At 37.9% G+C, this 12,231-nt stretch overlaps 1 protein-coding gene across 1 annotated transcript in view; it reads left to right on the top strand.

Moving 5' to 3' along the window:
• The window catches only part of LOC121316242 (PC3-like endoprotease variant B), a 316,516-nt gene that overhangs the window by 39,201 nt on the left and 265,084 nt on the right, over positions 1-12,231 (top strand). Inside the window, exon 4 of the mRNA XM_041251182.1 lies at positions 3,095-3,187. Coding sequence (XP_041107116.1) covers positions 3,095-3,187 — 93 coding nt within the window. The remainder of the gene's footprint in view (positions 1-3,094; positions 3,188-12,231) is intronic.

Here is a 12,231-nt window from a genome sequence, read left to right on the forward strand (position 1 = left end):
TGAAATGAAAGAGGACACATGACAGTATCACACATCCTACCAACTTATCATTAATTCTGAGTAGAGCTCATTTTCAGCAGGCAGTAAAATACAGAAGGGATTACAATGATTGAATTGTGGACAGGTGTCTTTACTTTGCAACTTGTAAAAGTTTGGTCAGTTTTTTTACCTGTAATGATATTTGCTGGGCCCTTGCATGTCTTAAGGTAGTAGGCAACAAAGAAGAAAACACATTTTGGAGGAACATAATGTGCAAGATTTTTTTTTTTTTTTTTTTTTTAAACCATGCCATGAGTTCCTGGCAGTCAGCCAGACAGCCTCGGAGGAATAGGGATAATAAAGAGAGAATAAAAGAAAATCTGGAGTCTGTAGCTGGTACTGTAGTATCCGTTTAATTGGGAGCAGGTATTGGTGCACACTACACCAATTTAATTGGAAGTGGGAGAGAGAATTTGTTAACAAAGGAAGAAAAAAAACATGCATAAAGTTTTTTTCTCTCTATCTTTTAGCACAAACCGCCAAAAGCAGGCCTATATAATATGCCAGGGAAAGGAACTCAATTTAGGACAATTTGCGTTGGAAGCCAGGTTCTGATCCCCCTGAGGGATCGAGATGAGGAACAAAATGAAACTGAAAGAGGACTTGATAAAATCACCTAGCATAGGCAATCTCTACAGAATAGGCTTTACTTAGTTATATCTACCCCAATCAATATGATTCTGTTTTTATAACTTACAAATGAAAAGTGAGAAAGGTTACAAAAAAAGTGAGTTTGACTTTTCACATGCTAAGATTACAGTTGTATTAATTATGAAGAGTTAGGATAATTTTATTTATTTATTTAGGGTGACAGAGAAAAATGTGGATATTGTGCTTCGGACATGTACCATTAAAGATTTTGAATTGTGCCGTATGTTCTATGCACAGGATTAGATGGACAGGAATTATGGTTTGATTTCTCTCATGTGATTTTAAATAGTTGGTATGGCTTTTTTTAGTAAGCACATACTAAACCTTTGAAATGTATTTATTTTAGTTTTTTGTTGTATTATCAGGGACAACAAATCATTTATACCATTAGTTCAGGGGTGATCAAAATAAATTGGTCTAGGGGCCTGTGGCAGTGCGATTGCCCTGCACAGTGGTAAATTAGTGTTGGTGTGGTTTATATGTGGGAATGGGTTTATTTTGTGACGTTTTGGGACTTGATTAGTTTGATTGTATTATTGTTTACAGACGGGCGCTCGATTGAGACTTGCTGCCTGCTATGCTTGGTTGAGGGAAGGGCAGCAAGTGATTGGCTGTGCTGGTCCTCAATCAGCACGTGGGCGGGTCTCGACCGAGTCGGGGCTGTTGCAAGGCCTGCCGTTTTCACGGCACCTTTTGAGTTATAGTTTGGGGTATTGTGTTTTATTTTGCACTTTTTGTACAGTTTGCTGTATTTGTCCTCTGTGCGTTACCATCGCTGGTAATGTCACATGACCGCCTTTATTTTACTTTCGTTTTCTGTTTTTGTTAATAAATCCTGCGCGTCTGTGCCGGCGTTTCTTCTATCTGGGGTATCATTTTGAAGAAGTAAACAGCATTCCATACATATACAGATTAAACAGCCCTGTAGGGTGGTTTGGCTCTTGGGGTTCAGGTTGTGAACCTCTGCATTCATTGTTCACTTGAAAAATGCAATAAAACATATTATTATTACTGTGCATTTCATTGGTCCAGAACAGTGGCTTTTTCCAAGACCTGCAATGTAAATACTGGTAGTATACATACTGTACATTAGTAATAGAAGTAAAGACTTGCAGATTTCATATTACCTTCTAGCTGTATTGATCATCCACCGTAGGCCTGGGTTAATAATGGGTGAGTGTTGCATTTAATTTTAGGGATATTGTCTCATTCCATTTAAAAGCGAACAATGTAATAAAAAAATGCTGAGACAGTTTTATTGTATTTTTTCTGATTTTACTACAGCTTTTTATACTACACTTTTTCCTCATAAATCTTGAGTAAGGGACTTTAAAGAGGTTCAGAAAATGACTAATCTTCAAATACTGCAGTAACACTACAGGGAATAGAAACAAGGAATGTCTTTTTGTTAAGATGGCAAATTTGTCCTTGACTTCACTTAGCGCTGTTTAGTACTTTGTCTGTTGCAGTAGCTACTGTTGTCTGTCCAGACTCTTTCCTGACCTATTGGGATTTCAGTTCTTTGTAGGGCAGTCACAGGAACATGAAGTAACTGGCAGGACACGCGTGCTAATCTAGTGGAGATGATGGAAGACTGCTGCAGGCAGAGTCAAGATAGCTTGTTTAGGTCTCCTTTCTTCTGACATTGTAGATTTTCATTACAACTATGCTCCTTTGGGCAAAACATAATTCTTGCAAAAGATTTGAAAAACAGAAATTAAGTCGGTACCTATTTGTTCCAGAGATGCATATCCCAGTATTAATATAGACTGGTATACAGGGTGCTGGGAATTACAAGAAATGCAATTCTGTGGGGTTCTGTGACAGCATAAACCACTAGAGCTGAAGTACTTTGTGAAATGTCACAGAACCCTGAGATACACTTTGTTTGCTTGTATTTTAGCAGCCCGTTTGTTACATTTTATATTACAAGGATTTATCTATAGACGGAGAATGTCATATTGCATGTTACGACATAAAAAGTGCAATGACTTTTTGAAGTCAAAACCCTGCAAGAAGACTTTTTTTTTTGACAGGGACAAGATACAAGTGTATGTAATGTCTGTGCAATAGCAGCTACACTGTATGTGGTGGTTAGATTTGGGAATTGCTGTTTCAGTTTAAAAAAAAAATAATAATTTCAATTAAGTTTATAATTTGTAAGCTACTGTAAACATTGTATAAATTATATTACAAAATACGTTTTGAAAATCAGACTTGTTTTTTTAAAGAGTAAGTAGCTTCAAATTACATTTTCATATTTTATTTTTACTGTCTCTGCAGCTTTTATGACATTTGCAATCATTCTGAGTGGATCTTAATTGTTGCAATTAAAATGTGGGTACTGTACATCTTTACTGTAAGAGTAATTTGATTTGCTGTTTGTTCTTTTCTTATCATCCAGATGGGAAACATGGAAGGCCATTACACATTTAAAGACACTGTGGCTACAAGAAGCAGACAGATGGTAGAAAGTAGACTTTCTATGGTGCCAGAGGTGAGTGTTTATTGCCATTTTTAACAGAGGCTTTCCACTTGACGAGTAAACATGCCAATGCGTGCTTTCAAAAAATTCAGCTCATAGATCTTAAAATAGTCTGTGGGTGGATGTTTTCTGTAGGTTTTTTTTTTGTTTTTTTGTGGGGTGGGGGTGGGGCTGCAATTATGCATGCTTCATTTCCCCGGCAATATGATTTTCAGCCAAATCTAGCAAGTCGTTTGCAAGTTATAAAAGTCCTTAGGATAAACAAATGTCCAAACTTCCAAACAAACATCCATCACTACAAGAAAACTTATAAAAGAACTCCCAGAGGCCAGATGCATGGAGTCCCAGTCAATGGCGACTTAGTTCCTTCATGCGGTGTCTCCAAGTTCACCAGAAATGTAGCATTGAACCACAGTAATCCATCGCGTATCCGACTGGGATGGGACCAGAGTAAAGGCGGCTGGGTAAAAAGTAGGATAAATGGAATCCTGTTTTAAGTACCCTTATACACAGCTGTAACAATCTCTATATTCACACAACTATTGTTTTGAGATTCAGCTTTTTTAGGGCACTCCCCTAAGTCTCCTGTTTAGAAAAATACAGGTTATTAATGCTTGTGACCAGAGTAGCTGTCTGCCGTGTTGGTGCATGCATTCGCTGCTGAGGGACAAGCAGGAGACTGAGACAGAGGTTGATGTTGATTCGCACTGCAGGCGAACAGGATTTATTTACATAAGTCAACACACTGAACAGCTCACGTGACACTACCAGCAATGGTAGCACACGGAGCACATACAACACAGTGTACGAAAAGTTTGGCAGGCTCTACAGTGTCTGTACTAATCTTCTCTGTTCAGGAATGAACTAACGTTGCTGAAGAGCTTGATCATGTTGGGTAAACGTTTAGGGCGGATATGTGATGGCAGATACACAACGGATTACTGTATCTGCAAGGAGCATTCAATAAATATTCTTCTCCAATAGCTTAAAGTAATGACCATTCAAATATGTAATTCTCCTTTACTGTAATGTGTGTGTTTTTCACACAGTTAAATCTAAGACCTACAAAAGTATCCATATGTTATCCAACGTTCTTTTGTTTTTTTGGTCATGTTTTAAACTAATAATAAGAGATTTTTTTGAAGAAAATAAACGAGCAGAAGTTATACAGTTGATTCTTTTGAAGCAAAATAACGAGAGTGTGACCATGAGTGTCTTTATGGAAACTCTTTTGGTAAGCCGTTTAAATTGAAAGTTTGGCTGAAAGACTTTTACTATATACAATTACCTTATACTGAGCACCTCGTTAAAATTAAGCATTGTAGTGCACCAATGACTTTTCTTGTTATATATAAATTAATAACACAATGTTTACTTGTGCCTTTTTGTAGCTGAACAAGCAAACGAAAACTGAAATTTAAACTTCAAACAATTCAAATAAACAAACTTGGAAATGGTGTTGTAAAATGAAGGGGAAAACATAGTGTTTTGGTTCTCATTTATTACATTACACAAGTGTTGGAACCAAAAAATATAGTATATAACATTTATATAAAAATCACTACACAACATTTCTAGCAAGTTGGGCATTATTTAAGTGAGGCATTAAAGAATGACGTGCATGTCTATTTCTGCCCAATGAGATTCTGACTCGCTCTAAAGCAGCACGTGTTTTTGACCCAGATGGCTTTCCATACTGCTTACTATGTGTGCGTGAACATAATCAGGTTTGTTTACTTTTTGCTGTCTAAAACTTTTAAATAGAAGCTCGAGCTGCTCTGTTGATCCTGTGTTTTTTTTATTTAATATATTTTTAAATATATATTACATTTTACATATCACATGTCAAAAAATGTTCATTCAAATATTTGGATGTTTGTCCCAGCACTAGCTATACCCACTGTAATCATTTTAAGAAGTATTTTGTATTAAAATATTTTTCAACGGCGGGATTTGATGCAATGAGCCGAAGGACCATAAGATAAGGGCTTATTGATTGGTCTAAACAGAGCGCTTGTGTTTTATAATTTATATATATATATATATATATAAATAAATAAACAACATGTTGTATCTGAAAGCTGACTGCACAGCACCTGTAACTGCATAGTAATTATGAAATGAAGTATCTGATTAATAATAGAAGTCATTGTGACAGGGTTCCTCTGCATATGCATGCTGATGCGGAAGCAGCTGGGAATGCACAATGGGAAATGCGTTGCCAAGCAACCGATTTGAGCAGGTAGGCTCAGGCAGGGGCTTGGCTGATCACGAGTCCCTGATTGGCTAGGCCACCAGTGTTACGGCCAGTTCAAAAAGCAGCTGTGTCAATGATCTTGACTGCTGCTAGGCCATTGAGATGCAGACTTGTTTTGAAACGTGTATTCTGTGTTGTTGACCTTTTCCTTTAAAACCATTATCAAAATAGTGTCAGTTCACAAAAATATCATCCTCAGACACTTTGCTAAGACTGCAAGTTAACTGTTGTATAAGGGAATTACGATAATTGCGGTGTAGAATAAAAGGAAAGGTATTAATACCGTAATATACCTAAACCGCGGTAAACCGAAAAACTGGTATACCGACCCATCCCTAGTCGCAGTCATGTATTTACTAGCCTTGTCCGGCTGGAATTTCTGCACCCTTGCTACTATTTCACTGTTCAAAGCACCTGTTATTTTCTGCTGTTTTGCATCTTTAAATGCGTGGCCATCGTTGATAACCTCAGATGAAAATCACTTTCTATTTGACTACACACACTGTACTTACTAGGCTTCTTGGAGCCTTGGATAGTTATTTCTTATCTCCAGTACCTCCAGGTTATTCAGCACCAAGTCATGTTATCTATCCTACCCCACTGTGTACAAACCTGCTAGATCTCATCTTTTTTTTTTTGTAATTGTTGTGCCACAAAAACCACCCCTTTTTGATACTTGCCTTTCACACTGGCACAGTTTTACTCTGTAAATACACTGATACTGTAGTGATGATAATACATGTAGTTAGTGTCATCTATCTGTTAGACTATGCATCTAGACCATGTTACTCCAGACAGGAAGTGTGACAACCCTAACCAAATTAACTGCAAAATATCGGACAAACAACTGCAGTAAAAATACACCGAGATTACTGTGAACAAGCACAACAATCAGAGCAGAGCCTTGAGGCTAGAGGTCAAACAAAGACCTTGTCCATTTCATTTCTAGAGCTGTGCCGCTGCATGAAAGAAGACCTTTTTTTCTACAAAGAACATGCTTCCCCCATGCTGTTCTGCAACTGTTGTTCCCCCCTTCTCCCCTGGAGGGTCAACCTATGCCTTTGTGCTGTCAAGGTTAGACTTTGCAATTCACTGCTTGTGAGTTTGCCTGAAGACATCTTTTGGAAGGTTATCCAAGAAACTTCATGTTCATGAGGCTATTGTTCAGTGACTGGTTTTAATTGGATTGGTTCTAAAGGCCTCTACACACCGGAGGTGATGCGACAAGCAAATGTGTAGTACGACACACCACACCGTCACAAAAAAACATATTTTTGATACAAGCCATTCACAGTGCCTGCAATGCGAAGGGAGACACTGAAACGATGCTAGAAAAATAGGATTGGTGTCTATTTTTGCGATTTTGTCATGTGGCAGCTAAGGGAACTGACCAATGAGGAGCAGCTTCCCTTGCGCACCTTTTTCAGTAAACAGTGGCAGAAGAAAAGATAATTCTTGCAGTATCAAAACACCCAGAGCTGTACAATAAAGGACACAAAAATTATAAAGACATGACAATGAGGAAGAACATCTTGCAGTCCATTTCCAGGGAACTGGATATGGCTATGTCGTCAGGTTTAAACGGTGTGGGGAACAGAATAAATGCCCAGACAGTGGTTCTCCCAAAAGAAAGGTCCGTGTTTATAAAGTACAACAAAAAGAGTCCGCTCTTCTACCAGCAGTGGTGTTGGGGGGGGGGTACACAGTGGGCTTGCAAACCCAAAAATAATAATAACAATAACCCAAGGGACTATGTTCATTCTGCATCCTCCGTGCGCACAAGTGTGCGTGCTCAATTCCGGGGATCACAGCGAAGTGCTCTGGGTTGCCTGCTGGTTCTGTAGCTACAACTTCGCAGTGCTCACTGCTCCTCTGCAACACAAGACACGTAACCAAAAACAATAAAACAACACAGGCTCCGGCTGTCTGCTTATGTTTTGTCAGCGCAAGGTGGCGTTCTGGTGTAGCTGCTTCCCCTTTGTACCCACAAACTCCTCCCTGCAATTAACCCATCGCCATGGTTTCTCCAATAGAGGGCCTTCCCGCAGCTGATTGCAGTGGAGTCCTTCTGGGTACTCTTTGTCCAAATACATGGTCAATATGTCGGGCTGGCAAGGTAAAAGGTCACATTCATGGAGTTTCCATATGGGTCAATTTACACATGAAATGGCAATGAGCGTGCACGTTTGGGAGAATTATTCGGGTCAGTCAAGTTTGTGGCTGAAAAAAATGGCCTAAGAGAGGGATAGGGTGAATCTCATTTACTCGTGTAAATGACAAAATACACTAGAAATCCACGCCCAGAAACCCGTATTTCACATGTAAATGTTAATGAGTGTGTTTATCCTTAACTACAAATATTACAAAGGAGCAGGTCAGTTGTTACTGTGGATTCCAAGATGGCAGAAAGTAAAGTGGCTGATGGGTGATTTTATGGTTAGCAGTGGTGTAGTTCACCTTAATGATAATGCAGGCAGCTTTTTTTATTATTGTTTTTTGCTGTGTCTGGTGTGTCATGTTGTATAACTCTTGTGGGTTTACAGTTCTGTATAAAACAACTTACCATAAACTGCGTTATGCCCTTGTTATAGTATTAATGCAGCTGTTTGAGAATTCCCTTGCTACTTAAATGTCTAACTGAATTAATTCCCATCCTTTTTTGTTCCCAGCTATGTCTAAAGACAACACGTCTGCCTTCCATGTTAGTAAGCATAGTTGGTGAACTGGATGTCATGAACCAGCTCGATCGCCCAAAACAAGGCAACAAACATCTAACAAGTTGTTGATGCTCTCTCAGAACTGACCAAATAAAATTGCAAATGAACGTATTCATTGTATTTTCAGCTATGGTGGTCTGCAATACCTGTTGGTCAGTTTCATTTTATACCTCCTGAGTTGTTTTTTAATTAATGAGTTGTAAGATACATTAGTTGAAACAGTATTCTTTACTAATGACATTTGAAAAACAATTTGGGCAAGACTAGTAAAACACATTATTAACCAGTCAGGCACAAAGTATTTTGCTTTATTACAGCAGCTTAGATTCACTCGTGCACCAGTTCTCTGTGTATGGAAACCACATTTTCACAAAAGTTCACAGTAATCTTCAAAAACAGCATGAGTACTTTACGCATTGCTAATTTACATATCAATCCCCACCTTTCCCATTCGTTTGCATGATGTCGGGTGAAAAGCCTGGTTTACTCGAGTAAAATAAACCGAGTGAATGGAAACACAAAAAAACATTTTACATGAGACATTTTTCTCAAGGAAATGTCTCGAGTTAAAAAAAACAAAAAAAACACGCATGGAAACCCCATGATTGTCACATGGAAGGAAGTCTGTTCAGTGCTCTGCAGAATTGTCGGGTCTCTCGTGGAAGTGGCTGTGACGCCTGCCAGTTCTATAGGACACAGTACTACAGTATTGTTTCATGTGTAAATGCTGAGAATTGCTTTCCATTATCAATGTTGCTATAATTTTTCAGGTGCTAAGATTCCCCGGAGCCCTATTTTCCCCCCCTTCAAGGTTCATGGGAATGTGGGCTGTGGTATTTTCTTTTATCTCCATAGATGGAACTTAACCATATATATATATATATATATATATATATATATATATATATATATATATATATATATATATATATATATACTCCTTTTATTGTGGTATAATTCTTTGATTGCAGATAAACAGGTCTATCTGGAACTACTGAATACATTAATTTTGTGTAGAAAATAAGTGACCTTTTTATCTGTGCTTTTGTAAATATTCCATTAAAGGGAGAGTTTATAGATGTGGATGTTTAATAAAATGGAGCTTACCATTGTGTAATATTCCTTTTACTTGGATTAGTTTCTTTAGGCTTCTATATGTAATTTCAGCATTAAGATTTCATGCATCTCTCCTCAGTAAATGTGAACGAAATATCCCATAAAGCATGGCTGTGCAGTGTTTCTTACTGTGATGTAATGTTTTACTGACCGCATGCAGAGCAGGTGGGCATAAACAAAACTCAGGTACCTTTGAGATTATTGACAGACAGATCAGCAAAACCTCACTCCAGTCACCTAAGGGCCCTTTTCAGTGCCTGTGCTTCTAAAGTAGCTTTTATATAAAATAGTAAATCTGTTATATTATGTTAATGTATTTAATCTTTGAATTGTTTATATTGGTAGGCTATTAGTTTACCATACTACCTTAATACAGCCTCTTAGCGTGTTAATGCAAGGCATAGGGAACTGTAACAACTGTCCTTTCCATTATTATTACAGCATTTTTATTGATATCTTTCTTTTTTACTTATTTTACTTTAAATTATATCAGATTATCAGCTTTTTAATTTTTTTTCAGTGGGGTGTAGTTAGTCAAATCCTTTTATAATGATCTCTGTCTTTTTCTTCATTACACAAATATTAAAATAATTAAAAGTTAAAATACATTAACATTATATGTGTCCTAAGTATTTTATGCATAGGCTATTTTAGAAGCAGAGGCGGTCCAAAAGGTACTTACATAACTGAAGTGAGGTTTAGCTGAATCTCTATGGTACCTGAGTTTTGTGTATAGCTCTCTGTTTGCTAAGGGGTCAGTTTGCACGTGACGACCGTGACTACGCTTTGGGTCAGCAAAACATTCCGTCAGAGTAAGAAACATTGCACAGCCATGTGAGCTTAAAATCCTTGCATATATAAACCTAAAGAAGCTAATCAACAGGGAAGCTCCATTTAAACTTCCAAGCCTATAAACACTCACTAGCCACCAAACTATACTGGGTTATGACTCTGAATAATAGTAATTAATGATGGCAACGTTGCCTTGTGTACCGGTAACAAACGTTTTTTTTTTTTTTTAATGAAGTTAGTGTCTTTACAGTTGATGTGCAATTTTATTATATGCATGTTGTGACAAACCTACTGAAAGATAACTGTAGTTTATATAGAAATTACAATTACAAAATATAATAATAATACTGTCAAAGGCTAGGGTTCATCAAGGCCTGACGGTCCAGCCATACTCAATGCCTCTTATCGGTGTTTCCAATGCTTTTCTAAATGGGGACCGTTTTTGTTTTTTTTTTAAAGTGGTGTGGGTCACCTTTATGACTGTCAGTGCTGCATTTGTGTTCCACGCTGTATCACCCTTTTCAAGGTGCGGTTTTCTGCTATTAGAGTAAAATGCCCTTCCAATTAGAGGTCAGAACTTTGCTGTGATCCCAATGACTTTCAAGGCCATGATCGCTCTGCAGCATAGTAGCTCTTTGCTCTGCAGCGGTAATAGTTTTTCCTGGAAAGGTAATACTCTTTCACTTTGGGACTTCAATTTCATTCTGACTGCACCTAGCCCACCTTCACTTGAATCACTTTGTTAAATGAAAGGATCCCCCCCATCATAACTATAGTACAATTACAATCATCCTTTAAAGACTTTTAGTTAGAGGACTGCAGAATTAAGTCTTAAAGGGCATGGATAGTGGTAGTTGTAACAACAATCACAGGCAAAATTGGTTGCCATGATTACTCAAATTAATATAAAAGCAACTGATCAGTTCTTTCACTAACTGTAATTGCATAGGAGAAAATGTAGAGATAAAAGTATGGTTTTACTTGAAACAAATTGGGGTACATTTATTAAGCTGATGCAGTAGTGCAATGTTTTTATTTTTATTTTTTTTATTGAGTTGTTGTCAAAACTTGTTTCTGAAAGACCAGAGAAACAGATACACCTATACAGTCACACACACACACACACACACACACACACACATTTGCATTTCTATGTTTGTGGGGACTTCTCATTGACTATCACTATATTTGTATTTACTATTTGTAACTCGTCAGACAAAATTCCACATGGTGAAAGTTGACGACAAACTAAATATTTTGGCACTTTGTTTTATTTTTAACGGCATATTTAGTTCTTAAAAACATGTTTTACAAAGTGGGGACATCCCCACAATGTCGTTTTTTCAGGAGTTACTATCTTTTTGGGGACATTTTCTCAAACTTTGTCTACACATTGATAGTAATACCTGCCCCCCCCCCCCCCCCCCCGCACACACACACACAAGATAAGGTCTTTGAAGAGCACACAAAATACTTTAGTAAATCCCTCACATTTTCAAGTAAAGTATTTGTTTTGAGCTTACTCTGGTTCTTCCTTGAAAAGCCAAGAAACACGTAAATTGTCAAGATTTACCACTTAACGCAAACAAAGCAAAGGGAACGAGTTTGATGGAAAACATATCTGCAAACTTTCACCTTTGTGTATTCTTTTAATGTTTTAATTATGTATTTGCCTTTCATGTAGAGTCTTAAAAAGCTCATCATTTCAGTATTATGAAGACAGTACTGTTTTAACTTTCTCATCTTTCTTTTCCAATAAGGACCTTGGGGTTTCCTATGTGATATTGTGATTCACTATTAATCGGACAAGGCAAGTGCAGATATGAACGGCATCCAGTTTGTGAGCTTGATCATCAACAAAAACACTGAAAACTGATAACCCTGCACATGCTGTACAAGGATGGTCATCCCCATGAGCTACCCTTGCTGCTAGTTTTAATTATTTAATTTAATTATTCAGCGCAAGGGACCGTACTCGCGTAGCTGCGTCCCCTTTGTACTGCCAAACTCCTCCCTGCAATCAGCCCGGCACCCTGGTGTAAGTAATCGCTGCCCAGCCCGCAGCTGATAGCATGGGAATTGTTTTGCGTACATGCAGCTACACGCTTCCTCCAAGATGGCAGACTTCTCGTTTTCGGCCACCGTCGAGTCAACCCGTCTATGTGGAAGTGTAC

Source organism: Polyodon spathula, chromosome 5 (genome assembly GCF_017654505.1).
Source record: "Polyodon spathula isolate WHYD16114869_AA chromosome 5, ASM1765450v1, whole genome shotgun sequence".
Lineage (NCBI taxonomy): Eukaryota > Metazoa > Chordata > Actinopteri > Acipenseriformes > Polyodontidae > Polyodon > Polyodon spathula.